This window comes from Marmota monax, unplaced genomic scaffold (genome assembly GCF_021218885.2).
Source record: "Marmota monax isolate L192 unplaced genomic scaffold, Marmota_monax_Labrador192_F-V1.1 WCK01_AAM20220418_F8-fsc00006, whole genome shotgun sequence".
In the NCBI taxonomy this organism is placed as follows: Eukaryota; Metazoa; Chordata; class Mammalia; order Rodentia; family Sciuridae; genus Marmota; species Marmota monax.
Genome location: NW_026693712.1, coordinates 13,124,371 through 13,141,581, shown reverse-complemented (window position 1 = coordinate 13,141,581; position 17,211 = coordinate 13,124,371). Strand labels below are relative to the sequence as shown.

The 17,211-nt window shown below is 43.6% G+C and overlaps 1 protein-coding gene across 1 annotated transcript in view; it reads left to right on the top strand.

The window, feature by feature from the left end:
* Nucleotides 1-17,211, top strand: part of Sh3rf2 (SH3 domain containing ring finger 2) — a 130,749-nt gene that overhangs the window by 108,313 nt on the left and 5,225 nt on the right. The window contains exons 9-10 of the mRNA XM_046460228.2: nucleotides 551-909; nucleotides 3,232-3,540. Coding sequence (XP_046316184.1) covers nucleotides 551-909; nucleotides 3,232-3,507 — 635 coding nt within the window. The 3' untranslated portion in view covers nucleotides 3,508-3,540. The remainder of the gene's footprint in view (nucleotides 1-550; nucleotides 910-3,231; nucleotides 3,541-17,211) is intronic.

Here is a 17,211-nt window from a genome sequence, read left to right as displayed (position 1 = left end):
TCTCTTTTCTTCTTTCCCTCCCTCTTGTCCTTCTCAGTTGTCTGTCTCTTGTGTTTCTCAATTGCTGTTTTCTTTCTGTGTCTGGCTCTGTTTTTCATTTCCTCTTTGGTGTGCCTGCTTCTCACTGTGAAGCTGTCTTTGTGTCACTCTTCTTCACACTCTGTCTTTAAGGCCTAGAGGGAGAAAGTAGGAGAGTGTGAACATAAGTGTGTGTGTGTGTGTGTGTAATAGACATATCAAGATCACACCAAATCACACGAGAGAGAGAGAGAGAGGTGAATGGAAGCAATAGTCCTTCTGACAACACACACACACACACACACACACACACACACACACACCATTCAGCTAGCCAGTTACTTGCTGCCAGCAAACAGCACTAAAAAAAGAATAAGGTCACCTTTGAAAGACCCCAGGAGAATGTGAGCTCAGTCAAATTAGGAAAGCACTTGACTATTCTGGGATATCAGGACACACTGCTTACCCAGCCCTGACCCAACCTGCTGTCAGCCACCGCTGTTGCTGATATCTCTGTCATATAATCCCCTAGATGGATCCCTGCAGAGATCGGTGCAGTCAGGGATCCCCTCCTTCATGGTGGGTTCCCTCAGACGCAATCCCACCATGGTGGTACAGCCTCAGCAGTTCCAGTTCTACCAGTCTCAGGGGATCCCGTCCTCCCCATCAACGGTGGTGGTGGAGATGGGACCCACACCAACTCCCACTGGGGAGCCTGCCCTCACCTGCGTCAGCAGAGGCAGCGATGCCAGGATCCACTCGACAGCCAGTTCAGTCATCATGGAAGGCAAGGAAATCCCCATCAAGAGTGAGCCTCCGCCAAAACCACCCGCATCTGCCCCACCATCAATCCTGGTGAAACCAGAAAACTCAAGAAATGGCACCGAAAAGGTAGGAATAAAATCACAGGGGACCTGACTCTAGCTCCCAACTTTATACACTGTCCCAGCTCCTGAGATCTTAGTGTTGGTAGTCAAGGACCCAAAGTTGCATCCTCAAAACTATTCTGACACCCAACACCCCCACAGCCTCACACTTTCCCCTTCCTAGATGTGTTACTGATTCACCTTTATTCTTCACAAATATTTTGTACACATTTCTTTTGAGACCCAGAGGTGGCTTGGAACAAAACTGATTGTGGCATCAGACAAAACTTGATTTAAATTCCAGCTCTGCTACTTGCTGGCTGGGTGGATTTAACCAAAACACTTCACCTTTCAAGTATTTATTTATTTATTTACTTACTTACTATTTTTTGCCTAATCCACAAAATGGAGATAACAGTTGATAATGGCCACATAGGTTTAGAGAATTAAATGGTGTTAAGGTATATGAAGTCCTCACATCATAATTGACACATAATTATTCATCATGTCAAAGAGGTAATAGACAATAACTCCAACAACTAAGTTATTGTGACCTCTGTGGCAGAGGTCAGATCGATTAACTTCTAATATGATTTCTTTTTTCCATAAAATTCAATCCTGGTGTCCCCAAATGAGAATCCATGTTTCTTCTTACTGCTTGACTTTCACCTTATCTAGCTGGGGTCTGGGGACTTACTAAACACTTACAGTTTGAAGGTTGTATCTAATAACTTGAGTTTTTGTACTAGAAGACATGGGGTTTTGTAACATCTGAAGCAATAAGGGTGATGGAAAGGAAGAGATGATACAGAGAAATCTAGGTGACGCTCATTGTTATCTTCTAGTTTATTTAACATCATTATTGCCACCAGATCACCACCATCACGCATCACCACCACCATTACCAACACCATCACCACCATCTTACCATCATTCACCCCATTCCCCCACAAAATGGAAAGAGTCTGAAGTTTCCTCCTGTTTCTAAGTACTTACTAATTATTAACTACCCAGCAGGCACTATGCTGAGAACTTCGCACATCCCTTCTCACTTAATCCTAACAGCCCTCTGAAGTGGGTATTACAGGCGTGTACCACCATATCCGGCACTTTATTCTCATTTTTAAATGAGGAAATGGAGGCTCAGAGAGTTAGAAAACATGACATAAAGTCACCCAGCTGACACCTGAGTGTCTGGAATCAAATCCAGATCTGATATAAAAATTCATGATCTTAATGCTAACCTATAAGCCTAGAGGGAAAGGCATTTGGAAAAAGTTAGTGTTGACTGATATAAATGTTGGGAGTTTTTATTATGACTTACAGTTTTCACATAATTTAAAGTTTTCCAAGCACCAGTTACCCAATAACCCAAATTATAAGTGCTTAGTAAGTCCCCAGACCCCAGCTAGATATGGCGAGAGTCAAGAGGTATGAGGAAACATGGATTCTCATTTGGGGACACCAGGATTGAATTTCTTGGAAAAAAAGACATCATTCCCAGGCAGTACCACAGAACACTTACTAAGCCCCAAAGTAGGAATTGGCCAAAGCAAATACCTGTAGCTACCAGGAATTACATAATAGCTTAGGAGAGGTGAGAGGAAGGAAGGTTGAGGGGGGGCTTGGAGCAAACTGAGACTCAAGTCTCATACAACAGGGAACTGCTTCTTGGCTCCAGCCAGGTATTGCCAGAATGGGGCAAAGGCCCAGTGTGCCAGATCTTTGATTTTTTAAAGAGACATGAAATCCTGATTTGTATATGCAGTCTTCATATGAGGGGGAGTAAATCAAACCCTCATACACTCTGAAGGCTAAATTCAACCAGCAGGTGTCCAGGGAGCTAACTCTGCACTGAGGACGTCCAAGGCCATTACAGAAAGCTCTAAATGTAGTCATCAGAGAGGCCTGGAGGAAAAGCTAACCTAGAGATAGACCTTAATGGAAGGCAGATGTGAGAGAGGCAGAAAGGGAACTTCCCTTCTCTGCAATTGCCTACACTCTTCCTAATTGTTCTTCAATTCTCTGATAGCTTTCTCTAGGAAGCCTTCCCTGACTATCCCCATCCCAGCTGGAATTAGATATTCCTCTGAATTCTCAGCATCTTCTACTTCTCCCATCAGAGCAGTTGTTACAACTTTCTGCTTACCAGGGTGGTTTTGTTCACTCTGAGACTCCAAGCACCTAACAGTGCGTGATGCATGCTAAACACAGTAGATAGAAATATTTGCTGAATGAAAACCACACAAATTTGGAATTTTGAATGGGGACAGGTGTAGAGAAATAGCATGAACTCAGTCCTGAGGGGGAATAGTATGTGTCTCACCCATGTTCCTTTCTCTTGCAGCAAGTTAAAACCGTGAGATTTCAGAATTATAGCCCTCCTCCCACCAAACACTACACTTCCCATCCCACCTCTGGAAAGCCTGAACAGCCAGTCACCTTCAAGGGGTCCCTGCCCGAAGCAGCCCCTTTGAGCTCAGAGATGACCATCCTATTTGCCCATCGAAGTGGCTGCCACTCTGGACAGCAGACAGACCTCCGGAGAAAGTCAGCTTTCACCAAGATCATGCCTCCAGCATCCACTGCCTCAGCCACACAGACCGCGTTTCCCAGCAAATGAATCTACCGGTGGCTTTTCCTAGACCCCAAAGAGGTGAATTGCATTTAAATACAATCTGCATCCAATGAGGGTGTCCTACTGTTCTTTGGGAACTGGAGCACAGGTCTTTGTTCTGCCCATTTTATTTGTAGGAGAGGGAAGGTGGGAGAAGGAATTCCTGCCCCAGGTTGGATGGTCTTCCAAATAACAATTTGATGCAGCAAGGCCATCCACACTGTTCAGACTAAGGAGAGGGACCCACTTTGTCCTCCAGCATGCAGTGTTTGTGTTCTGTGTAAAATTTCTGTGGTGTTCTAAAAGGGGCTTCAACCAGAAGCATGGCAGTGGTGGGATCGTTGGCATGGCTTCTTTAACCTTAATGCCATTTTCTCCTCTTACCAACATGTTAGAAGAGCTTCTGACACCTAATACAGGCCATACACTGCCATTAGTAGCTGCCATGTCTTTTTCCCTCCAAAAGAGTTATAATTCTGGCTGAGAGGGAAGAAGTTCTGGGAGGGGTATGAGATGGATACTTTGTACATTCTGAGAACTCACTAAAACCAAAGAGAATCAGCTTCCTGAGTTTGCTCCAAATGAGAAGGTCAAAGAGATCTAACTACCAATTATCAAAAGATCACCATATTTTAAACTTCTCAATCTGCTTCTCCCCATGTTATTCTATACAAAGTTAAGTGATAAGAATGGTGCTGCAGATAGGGTCATGCGTGGTATTATGGACAATTCATTCATCCTTCCCCAAGAAAACATGGTGTGCTTTAAAACAACCTGCAATGGGGCGTGGTGAGTTTAGATACATAATCTGCTTTGTAGCACTTTTGCTTTCCCTGGTGTCTTCTCATTTGGGGCAGACTGGTTGTTTCCCCCCATAAGACAACTATGTCAATGACAATATGCCAATACAAGGTTGGAGAGGGGATACTTTGAGAGGAAACTGCTAGAAAGGGACTGAACAAAGAAGATTAGACAGGAAAGGGGGAGAACGGAGGAGGAAAAAAGGGAAGGTGAAAATGGATGGAAGAGAGAAGAAGAAAAGGATGAGAGTGAAGAGAAAGATGAATCTGAGAAGATAAAAGAGACGTGGAGGGAGGAGGTAGCCTTGACATTCCTGGCAGAGAGGGAAGAAAGGCCAGTCTGCAATGGAGAAAGGGGCAAGGGCAACCCCATGAAGGTGGCATTGAAATGATCAGGAACCAGCCATGCAGAGCTTTATAAACAGGGGTGAGGAGGCAACCCAGGGAGCCAAGGCCATGCTGTAAGACACCCCATTAATTCTCATTAAACTTAATTGTTGTGATTAACCTGTACTGAATGCCCATCAATGGGGACAATGTGATGCGTAAAATGACATTTGCTACTAAGGCTGAGTTCCATTAAACAAAAAAAAAAAAAAAAGCAGGTCTAAGTAGACCTTTCCTGTAAACAGTTCTTGAAGTTCTTAGGATTACAAACATGTATTTTTTACCTACCCACACACATGGAAATTAGAATTATTCATAGATTATTTTTATTATTTGCTCTTTTTAGATAAGCATGACAGTCGAGTGTCTTCTGGCATATTATACACATGTGGGGAGTTTAACTTACTCTAATTAGGATCCTATTATTGTGGTGTACATGATGTGGAATTGCACTGGTTGTGTATTCAAATATTTCAAATACAAGGCTAGGAAAGTTATATCCAATTAATTCTACAGTCTTTCCTATCTTCCTTCCTCCTCCCTTTCCTTCATTCCCCATTGTCAAATCCGATGAACTTCTATTTGTCCCCTCCCCACCCTTCCTTGTTGTGGTTTAGTATCCACATACCAGAGAGCACATTGGACTGGCTTATTTCACTTAGTATTATGTCTCCAATTCCATAGATTCTTTCAGAACTTAATAGAATAAAACGAAACATACTCCTGCCAAGGAATACTACACATGGGTCAGATATTTGGAACTGGTAGAGCCAACATTGGTAGCATGTTGCTCTACCATTTCGGTGAGATATTGACCCATGTGTATGCCACAAAATCAATACGGCCAACTTCATGCCTCAATGAACTGAATCTTATCATCCAGGTGGAGCTATGGGATAAAGTCACAGGGACGAGAAACATGATATGATTTGTCAAATATAAGTGTCTATGCCTCATCTTTATCCCAAAGCATTCTCAATGAGTTTATCAGCTACACCCAGAGTGGCAGAGATATGGCATGACAAGCCAACCACATAGTTAGCCTATGCCTCAGTAGCAATGGATCCAGTTAATTTCTAATGTCTATGGCTGCCAAGCAGGTTGTTTAGGCATGAAGAAAATGAAAATGGAACGTGAAACAAAAGAGTCTTGCCACTGTCCACTATCCCCACAGGATAACCTCTTTGAGAAATGTAAACTATTCAAGGCTTGCCACCCTCCCTTGCACTGAGGTCACCCACGCCTAGCATCACACTCACTGCCTCCCACACCAAACACCTTCTTTGTAGAGTTTTATGCTTGTTTGAAAAAGGAACAAGAGGATATTGTTTCTAGATAAAAATGGACTTCACTGCCCCTTCAATTCATTTATTCCACCAACATGTTTCTAACATTGACTACATAGTGGGGACAGCAGTGAGGACCATAGACTCATCCTCTTGTGCAATTTCCATAACAACTTATAGGGCAGCCATAACTGTCTCCATTACAGAGCCAAAGAAACAGGCTGGCAGATTAGCCACAGACAGTAGCAGAGCAAGGAATCTGACATCAAAGCCCAACTTGTGATTGTGCTGTATGAACCCAAAGGCCATCCTTGACTTTAGGACATACTCTAGACTGCTACGAAGCTGCATGGTGCAACTTTGGTGACAAATGCAAAGAAGCCCAGCAAGCTCTGCTGCACATGAACTGAGTTCAAGCTCTCATTTATCACTTTCTGACCATGTGATACTAAGCAAGCTACTTAATTAACATCTTGGAGCCTCCTTATCTTAAATAAGAATGTTGATGGTTCCAGCCTCACTGGGCTGTTGTGATGATTAACTGAGATAATAATGCATAGTGACTTAGTGCCGGCACACAGTGAACACCTAACAAATTCTAGACTTGGATTTTTTTTTAAATGGCTGTTGAAACTCCAGGTGGGAAATTCTAGAACAAGTACATGCTCAGGATTGTGGTGCTAAAAGGAAACCCACAGCACCTAGTTCTAGAGTTGAGAACACAGTCTAAGCTGAGTCCTGAAGGACAAGTCAAAGTCAGATAGACAAAGCAATGGGAGACAGGGTCTTCCAAGCAGCAGGAGAGCCCTGGCAAGTGGGTTTAAATGTAGCAATGAAGCCAAGTTCCCTTGTACTTACAGGAATCCATTGCTTTGTGGAACATTCCAGAAATCCTAGATAGAACCCCAGCACCTCAAATCAGAAGGTGAAAATTCCAGCCTGGAAGAGCTGCATCCCTCAGTTAAGACCCAAATGCCTTAGAAAAGGTGCCTTTTACCACATAGACCCCCAAACCATGGTGTTAGGAAAGGTGCTGAGGGTTGGATTTGACTGGTGGAAATGGGACAGCTAAGAAGTGACAATGGATTACAATAGCTGGGGACATTCTCTAGGAACCATATTGTCTCATTAAGCAGCATCAAGATTCCCACTTAAAGCTTTTCTGCTTCCCTTGCTATGTAGGACCAGCCTCACTTCCACTCCCTTCAGTCATCCATAGACAGGGTTTATGGAACAGAAGACTTGGAAGCAGGGCCCCACCTGTGACTTGATGAGGTGCAGGACTGACCCAATTCCCAGCCCAATCACTTCCTACATCCTGAAAAGTCAGAGGGTCTGTCCATAGGAACTCTGCTTTCCTGAGCAGCAGCAGTCCAGGGGTCAAGGTGACTTCAACAAATGGACATGCACTCGTTAATTTGCCGCAGCCCTACATACCTGCTTCACACACTCACACAACCTGCACCTGAATTAGGGATAATTTGCCAAAGAAACTATATGCAGGATACCCTCTCAGGTCATCAGAAACCCTTCAAAAGGTAGAGCTGAATCCTTGAATCAGCTGATACAGAACACTCAGGTCTCCCAAGTGTGGTGAGCCTAACCTGGGCTCTAGAGAGTCTTATTCAGCAATTTTGAGGTGGGAACTAGATATCTGTTTTTAAACAAGCTCCCTAAGTGACTCTCAAGCACATGAAATAGAGCTAATCAGTTTTCTCTTATTGAATATGAGAGCTGACATTTGGCTATGACATTCAGCAGGAGTACAGACACACTGGTTTTTAAAACATTAAAACAGGTCTGTAGAATAGGTGAATCACAGATGCTCTGAGCTCCCTGAGGCTTCTCCCCTCCAACACCCTGACCCTTACCCAGATTCTCTCCATCATTCTACTACCCAGCAGCTATTGCACCAAGGCCAGGCATAGCTAATATCCACAGCAATAAAGCCCTTGTTCATTCTGAACTGATAGTGCCTACGTCATACTGGTTACTGAATGCCTTGAATGTTAGCCTACAGTAAAGAACTCAGAGAGGTTGCTCAGAGGCTGAGAGCATGTAAAGCAAGCCCAGTACTCTTCCCAGCTCCATCCTGCCCTTGACAACCACCTTCCCCAGACCTAGGCCCTTGACCAAGAGGGCAGTTCCATACTTGCTAATCTACCTGTTTCAGCTAGCATATTCACTGGCATGTGTGCTTACCAGCTATTCTGGCACCCATTTGGCAGGTGTGGAAGTCATTTGTTTCAATGACATGATCAGCATCCACTCTCATCCTCTCATCTGCCTCTGATCACCCAGACCAGCCACATACCTCTGAACACTCCCCCTGGGAGGTGATCAGCTGTGGCAAGCAGAATAGCAAAGACCTCTCAAGTCTTTCCAGGTGGGACCAAGTGCTTATCAAGCTGGCACCAGTCAGTGCCGGAGCTAGCAGCTGCTGACACTGATGCTTTCCTTGCATATATTTTGAGAGAAAAGGCCCCAGTTTTCCTTTTGGCTAAGAGAAGAGATTGTTAGTACTTCAGCAAACTCTCAGGTGACCATGAAAGACAGTCACTTAGGGAATGTTTGGGGGAGGTAGGACCGAATGAGAGATGTTAACTCCAAAGATCCTTGCAGTCGGTTAGTGTCATTGAGAATAAATCATGCAAGGACATTTTGCTTGAAATAGAGCAACGTTAAATGATCAAGCTGTCTGCCAGTATTATGTCCTAGACCAGAGCAGAAACAAAATGTTCCCAGGGGGCCCTCTGTCTTCTGATCTACACTTTGACATACAGAACGCAGCAGAGGTGGGATCCAAGTTATGCCTTCAAATCAAAGATGAGGGACACAGAGGAGCATCACAGGCTCACCCAGCCATTCATTCAACATTACTCATCCTTCACTCACTCTGCACCAGGCTCTGGAAGGAGCAACAGGGATACAGTGGCTAACAAGATAGATAAAAATAGAGATGACCCTCATAGAATGTTGTTAGTTCTTTATTAATTTAGCAGGGGTGGAGGGAATTAGGGCTTCTTTCTGTTTTCTGGCTTTTATTATCAAATATTTCATCCATATGAAATATATTTATATATATTTTTAATTATACAGGATCATAAAACAATCATATACTTGCCACTGAGGTTTTTTATTTAACATTTTTTCACAATGCCTTTATTTTTATTTATTTATTTTTATGGAGTGCTGAGGCTCAAACCCAGTGCCTCACATGTGCTAGGCAAGTGCTCTACCCCTGAACTACAGCCCCGACCCCATTACCACTGTTTCCTTTTTCTTTTTTTTTTAGTTGTTGATGGACCTTTATTTTATTTTTTGTATGCGGTGCTGAGAATCAAAACCAGTGCCTCAAGCATACTAGGCAGGCATTCTACCACCAAGCCACAACCCCAGCCATTCTACTCAATTTTTTAAAAGATAGTAATTCGCAATACCATGGTGTGCCTGTTCCAATCCCATTCCTTTTTTGTCCTCCTCCCAACTTCCCTTGAAATCACTCTCTGGAATTTCGTGCTTATTGTGCCTTGTAATGTTCTCCAGGTATTGAATTTTTAGTTCAGCCCATAGATATACCCTGTAAATATGAGCCAAAGCAAATATTGCAACATAAGGCTCAGATATTCTGTCTGAATATTTGGGTTCTCTTCTGGCCTCTCTCACTGGAATTCTGAGGATTCAACTCATTGCTGAGAATGTGAATTTAAAAGCACGAGGATGTCTAGTTTTGAGAGATTCTAGTTTGGAGGAATTTTACAAGAATTCTTCCAACTATAGCTACTTGTTTCTTCTGAATGGGGAAATACAGGCTGAAGCTGTGTCCAAAGTCTGAGTATAGGGCTTTTTAAGCAGCTCTGCTCTGGGCCTTGCCTGGCACCTCTGGGAAGCAGATTACAGAAACCAAAAGCAACTACTCAGAATCTGAAACTAAAAGAGATCTTGCTGCTGCTGCTGCTGCTGCTATTAGCAAATGTTCCTAAGAATCTTGTGAGGTATGCAGGGGAAAGGTATCTTGGTACCCAGATTACAAATCAGAAAACTGAGTCTTGGGTCTCAAGAATTTTTTTTTTTTTTTTAGAGAGAGAGAGAGAATTTTAATGTTTATTTTTTAGTTTTCGGCGGACACAACATCTTTGTTTGTATGTGGTGCTGAGGATCGAACCTTGGCCGCACGCATGCCAGGCAAGCACACTACCGCTTGAGCCACATCCCCAGCCCTCAAGAATGTTTTAATTAATTCCTTGCCTAAGGTCACAAAATTAGTTTTGAGATGAAACGGAAACTTTAAAAAAGCATCTCGTCTGACTACTCATCCTGCAATAATCGCCATTATTTATTGAGCACTTACTAATGCCAAGCACTTAACATGCTACATGCATTATGCCATCTAATCCTGCCCAACCCTGGGAAATACTGCTATTATCCCATTTTAGAGATTAAAACCTAGGTTTCAGAGGTCAAATAACCAGTCCAAGGCAACAATGATTATAGCCCATAACTCTAAACCCAATCCTTAATCTTAAATCACAACCTCCCTCTACGTCAGTGGCAACTATAAACACCCTTCCAGCATGGATGAGGTTGGAAAGAGTGGGTATGTGCTGCTATCACCGAGACATGGGTGGAGATAGGGGAAAGGTTTAACTCAGATGATCAATGCTTTCCAGAGGAAAACAAGGAACATTCCTGTAATCCAAGAAGTAGGAATGGGAAGGAAAATAATTCAGAGGGTTCTGTGCAAAATATATTCAAAAAGCAAAGCTACCCTTGCGGCAAGGGCTGCCAGACAGAGCCAAGCAACTTGAAAAAGAACTGAAGCAAAGTGGTTCCGGATCATTGACGTCAAAACACAATGATCATTTTGCATTCCCCAGATTGCTCGCTCTTCGTGAGCTTATTTCTGGTTTTGTCGGTCCTCACACTAAATGATATGGAACAGAGTGGCAGAAGAAGAGAGGGATATGATTTCCAAAATAACCTCCACTTTCATCTCCTCTGGGAATGGGAGGGCTCAGATAGCTGACACCTTGCCTGTTCTGTGCTGGTGTTTATACAAAGTTCAAAGGCAACACCCGCAGATGCAAGCTAATTATGCAAATAGGGCACTGTTGATGGACCAGAACTGCAGCCTTGTAAGGACTAAAAGGATGCCAGCCAGGACCCGGGGAGAAAGGCAAAAGGCATTTGCAAGGCCATTTTGTGCATGCCTGCATTTTGTATTGGTAATGTTGGAACCAGGGAGAGCGTGACCAACTGGCTTGATGAGAGCCATGTGCAAGTCAGGGTTTGACTGCTATAGATCACTCAAAGCCACCCTAACATCCTGCTCATGAAAATAACCACTCCCTGACCATCTGAGAGGATGGGGAGAGCTGTTGCAAGGAGTGACCCTCACAAATAAGCAAAACATCAAGCTTTAGTCAAAACATAAGGAAGAGGCTCAAACAGACCTGGAGAGCCAAAGAGGAATTCAAATAAATATTGCTTCAAAAGGATTGGTCCCAGCTTCCTGCCCCCAAACACCGCCACCTTCTTCCCAGTTCCTTGAGAAATGTAGTAAATCTCTGTTCAGAGAGTGGAAGACTGTGTTGCATGAAGGAGCTACATCTGTCACAGCCACAGAGAGAGAGCACCAGCCTCCACGACAGGGAACAGAGCAGTCAGGCAGGAGGGGTGAGACGGATTTGAAGGGAAGGCTAATTTTAGCTATCACAACCACATTTCCAAATATTCTGTTCTGCACATTCTATTTATAAACTGATTTCTCTCTTTCTTTTTTTAAGCTTAAGTTGCTTTTAGATGTTGGCAAATTTAAGGACTTGGACCATTTTCTTTATGGGAGTCTCCAACAGGGGGCCAGATGTTAAAGCATCATTCACCAAGGATTTGGGGGTCACTATACAAGATTTGGAAAAGCAATATCAAATAATGGCTAAGATGATGAATTCTTGGAACAAGATCGCCTGGTTTTGTCCCAGGTTCCTTACTTACTACGTTTCCTTTGGCAAAATGACTTAAGAAACTTGAAAAATGGCAGAGTTTCCCTAGACCTCAGTCTACTCATCTATAAAATGGGGGTCAAATCGGGTTCTTGGCAGAGTTAAATGTGATCACACACATCCAACTCTGGGCATAGAACTGAGTGCATGGAAGTTTTCAATAAGTGGTCGCTATTAGAAATAAATGGATAAGGAAGCACAATTCCAAAACAAAGCACTATAACAAGCTAAGCCCTATTGTAAAGGACAAAAGTGAGAGAGGAGCACAAGAAGGAGTGCTACAGTTGATAAGGGAGTGTCATCAAAGAGAGAATGTTCTGGGGCTGGGGTTGTGGCTCAGTGGTAGAGTGCTTGCCTAGCATGTGTGAGGCACTGAATTCGATTCTCAGTACCACATATAAATAAATGAGTAAAATAAAGGTCCACCAACATCTAAAAAATTTAAAAAAGAGAGAGAATGTTCTGAAAGATGGTCAGCATGAAGAAATGTGGTATAGAGGAGTCAGTGCCCAGGCTCTGTCCTCAGGTTCAAATCCTGGCCCTACCACTTCTTGGCTGTCTGACCTTTGGCCAGGTTAACTAACCTCTCTGGGCCTTTCTTCATACACCTGAAAGGTGAAAATGCTGTTCAATACTTTATGGGAGTTGTTGAGAAGATCGAATAAGACAAATAGGTGGGATGCTATGTGAAAAAGGGCCCCAGAAGTGGTAAATGTTGGAGGAGTCTGCAGGTCTGACAGAGGCTGGGAATCAAGGAGAACAGAAGAAAAGCTTAATATAAAACAGAAGCTTTTTCGGGGGTGGGAGGTTCCAGGGGTTGAACTCTGGGGTACTCAACCACTGAGCCACATCCCCAGCCGTATTTTGTATTTTATTTAGAGACAGGGTCTCACTGAGTTGCATGGTGCCTCACTTTTGCTGAGGCTGGCTTTGAACTTGCGATCCTCCTGTCTCAGCCTCCCAAGCCACTGGGATTATAGGCATGCGCCATTTCGCCCGGTTAAGAACAGAATCTTACTAGCTACCATTCCTCAGGAATGTTCTAAATGCTAGACACTGAACTGTTCCCTTAGAGCGTCTGCTACAGTGGGGTTGAGAGTCCAATGGAATCAGGTGATCTGGACTCAAATCCAGACTGCATTTCCTGTCTGGGTCACTGTGGCCAAATCATTTAACCTCAGCAGCCTTTTGGTCCCTCACCTGTGAAGTACAGGACTTGTGTTTTCCTTGAGTAGTCTGGGGACGATTAACTGAGATAATGTACATAGTCAAATTTGCACAGTGCCCAGCACATAGAAAACGTTCTGTAATGTCTGCTGTCATTATTATTATCCATGTGGATTTTCTCTCCAAATCCTCATGACCCTAGTGTTATCGTCTCCTATTTATAGCTCAAATAACCGAACCCCAGAGGATAAATCATTTGTCTAAGGTAACAGCTGAGAAGTAGTGGGTCAGCTCCAAAAGACTACAAATCTGGGCTTCATTGCTTTTTACCACTCACATAAGCTGAGAAACAGCACCAGGATTGAGGTGATGGGACAATTATTTAAGAATGCATTTATGCCACCATCCTCATAAGTCTTCTCCCCTCCAGTTTCCCCCACCTGCTCACCCCCTCATCTGGTGAAGGTTTGGTATGTAGGGCCAGCTCCAACCCCAAATGCAGCCAGAAGCACACTGTGTTGTCCCTCTGGGGGACTCGCAGCTTCCCAGTGTTGACACGATTTATGAAATGTCCATTCTGATTTGCAAATAGGTCTGACACGGAAAAGCTTCCAGCTGGCTGGTGATTTTGATAACTCCTCCTCCTCGGTGCCAATTAACAGAAATTAAATGCCCTTGGCACATTTTGCAATTCAGAAAATGCATGTGCTGATTAGTTAACCCCTGCTGGCCATGCCATTGTGGCCTTACGGGGTCCAGGCCAAGGTTGCTCTCACTCTATCTCCATTTAAAAATCACAAAATGTTTTCTTCCTGGGTAAAAATCAATGACATCTCATTCATTTATTCATTCACTTTTCATTCAGTGAAATGGGATAAGCATCTACTCTGTGCCAGGTATTGTTCCGGGAGCTCAGGATACAACAATGAATGGCACAGATAAGCATCCTGCCTTTGTGAAGGGGAGTGAATGGTAAACCGGAGAGTTCCTCCATGACAGATGTCACACAGGAAACAGAGTGATGAGACAGGACAGCAGAGGGAGGTGAGCCATATTACAGGAGTGGCCAGGGAAGCTGTCTCCAAGGAGGTGACATTTGAATTAAGACCTGAAGACTAAGAAGGAACCAGACATGAAGAGCATGTCTAGGAAGAGCAGAAAATAATTCAGTGGGTCCAGGAGATTCCCTGTGGGGTAGGTTCAATGAACAGGGCTCCACTTATCAAACGTTATCATATGATAAGAATGTGTTGGGTGTACAATTATAAAATAACATGAATCCTTTCAAGAAGGATCAATTCAGGAAGATGTTCCTGCAGCTATCACAAGCAGCAAGGCAGGTCTTGCCCTGTTCTTCCCCCCATTCCCCAGCTCTAAAACAAGGGGCTGGGCTCAGGCACCAGCATTCTAGGAATGCTGGATCCAAAGAGCTCACCTTCCAAAGGGGCAGATCCTTGCAACCCTTTAAAGCAAAGACTGTGCCACAGGCAAAAATCTGTCAGTCATTTTGTGAATAAAAATCAGAACCATCATTTGGAATTGTGTAGACAAAGCATAAAATGTAATCACCTTTGTTATCATTAGGATAAATTTACTGAATTTCCATACTCATTTATACATTTAGAAAATACTTACTGTAGTTGTACCCCCCGCCCCCGCCTCTCTATATCTCTCTCTCATTCTCCCTTCCCCTTCCTCTCCCTCTCTGGTATAGCAATCAAGAACCTGGGTTGTAGAATTGGGACACCTAAGTTACATCTGAAGTATGACTGGCTGTGCAACTTTGGGCAAGTCACTTCACCTCTCTAAATCTCAGTTTTCTCATAATGTAATGGGAATAATTACAGAGGCCGACTCTGAATGTCCATATAAAGTAAATATTGAACTATTAGTATTCTCATTCTATATATTCTTATGTAAGACTTTATGAATTCAAGAAACTGAAGCAGGCTTTTTATGGGCAAAAGAAACTCAAGTGAAGAGCATGATAGCAAGCTGCCATTTAATGATCTATCTCCATGTGTAGGGTCTTCCATTCATTGAGAAAATCAAGAAGCAGGGTCATTATGAGTAGCCTTTTAGAAGTCTCTTAATTTATGACTTGAGCTGGCAGTTACAGGCTCCTGTTTTACGTTGATACTGTCCCTGTGCTTTGCTTCCATGGACTCATCTAAAAATCTCACCACAATCATACAAAGGAAGGCGATTACTGTCCCCTTATTACTCTCAAGGAAGCTCAGGCCTGAGGAGATCAACCTCCATGGGGTCGCAAGGCTAGGAAATAAACTCCGATGGTCTGACTTCCTCCTGTGGCTGCTGCCAGCCACCCCACTTAAGACAGGACACAAAAGCAGCCATCCTGCAGCCAATGGAATTTGCTACTTCAAATAGTCAAGAGTCTTAATTTTATTAGTTATTGATGAACCTTTATTTATTTATTTGTTTATATGAGGTGCCGAGACTGAACCCCAGTCCCTCACACATGCCAGGCAAGTGCTCCACCACTGAGCCACAACCCCAGCCCCATAGTCTCTTGAGATCTCAGTAAACAAAGAATCATCACCTGCCTAATCCTGAACCCCGGACCTGTAGACAGCACTAATGAGGGCTGCCCCCACACTACACAACACCGGCCTTGAGAAAATTCACATCTTCTACCCTTGATGGGATTCTCAGGTACCTATTAAAATGTCAGGCGATCTTAGAGTAGAAGCTCTTTCTATATCATTTAACACAACCTGGAACATACGATTGCTGTGGCGGCCAGCCTTCCCTTAACAGTTACTTCCTTACTACTTCCCTGCACCTTCACTTGATCTGGGAAATGCTATGTCACAGTAAGTGTAGTTAAAAGAGCCAACAAACCACCACTATTCTCATGGGATCCAGATGTAATCATCTCAAATAACCTTGCTTTCGGTCAAAGAGGTCCCAGCTGCTGACACCAGGACAGATGTGCAGAAAAGTGGCCATTGCTGGGATGGGGACAGGTTGGCTCTTCTCTACAGGCAGATGCCCCAACATCCACATAGATACTATCCTAGGCATGAGGAAGAAAAGCAGGATATGTCAAACACAGGCCACCTTTTCCTTTAAGGGCTCAAATTCGTGACAATAAAATGAAACTTCTGTCCATAGTCAGTGGTGTGTAGAAAAGATACCAACACTCCAAACCCTTTGTAACTTCTTGATGTGGTGAGACTCAAAAGTGCATCTGTGTAATTGGGGCTTGGTATTCTTGCCTGCTTCTCCTGCTGAACGCAAAGCAGCCACCTGGAGCTTGTGACAACTCTTACTTGCGCTTGGGCTAAGTGGAGCACATTAGCAGATGAGCACATGATACAGTGTGCTTGCAGCCCCTGAGAACTCAGAGAAGCCCAGTTTTGAACCCAAATATAGCTGCTTTCTTGAAAGGTTGGGCCCCTTTAGTATATTCAGTTCCTGGAGCCACAGATCATTGTTCTGCCTTTGGAGAAATGGTTCTGGGAACGACTTTCATAAACGTTGCATGCAAGACCTGATAGTCTCATGCCACATCCCAAAGAATGAGGCTGTAATCATTATTATCATTAGTAGTTTCCCCAAATAGCAAACTAGCCTGTTACATCAGCCTGAGTCCTGGATTGAAAAAAACATCAGGCTCTTGATGAAATAAATTAGGCAGGACACAGAAAACTCCTACATATTTCTTGTTTTACTGGGTTTTCATGGAAACTTGCTTGTGAACAAACTCTAAGGCACGGTGTGTTAGAAAGCAGGTCTTAATAAATTTTTTTCAGGCTAATTTCCCAATATCCTTTCAGCCTTCTTCTTTCCTCCTTCTGCAAGGTCAGTTTGGATTTTATTTCCACACAGAAGGACAACAACCAGAGGAGGTTTAGCCAAGCACTGGCAACAAAATCACAGAGGCCAACTCATTTCTGTTATACCCATTCCACCATTTGCCCTCTCCTCACAAGAAGCTAGCAGAGGGGTTTGCCTGCACTGTCCTCCTGAACATTCTGTGCCTAAGGAAGAGAAAAGGCACAAAAGATTGCACAGCGAAGGAGTGACATTGGTGATGTATAC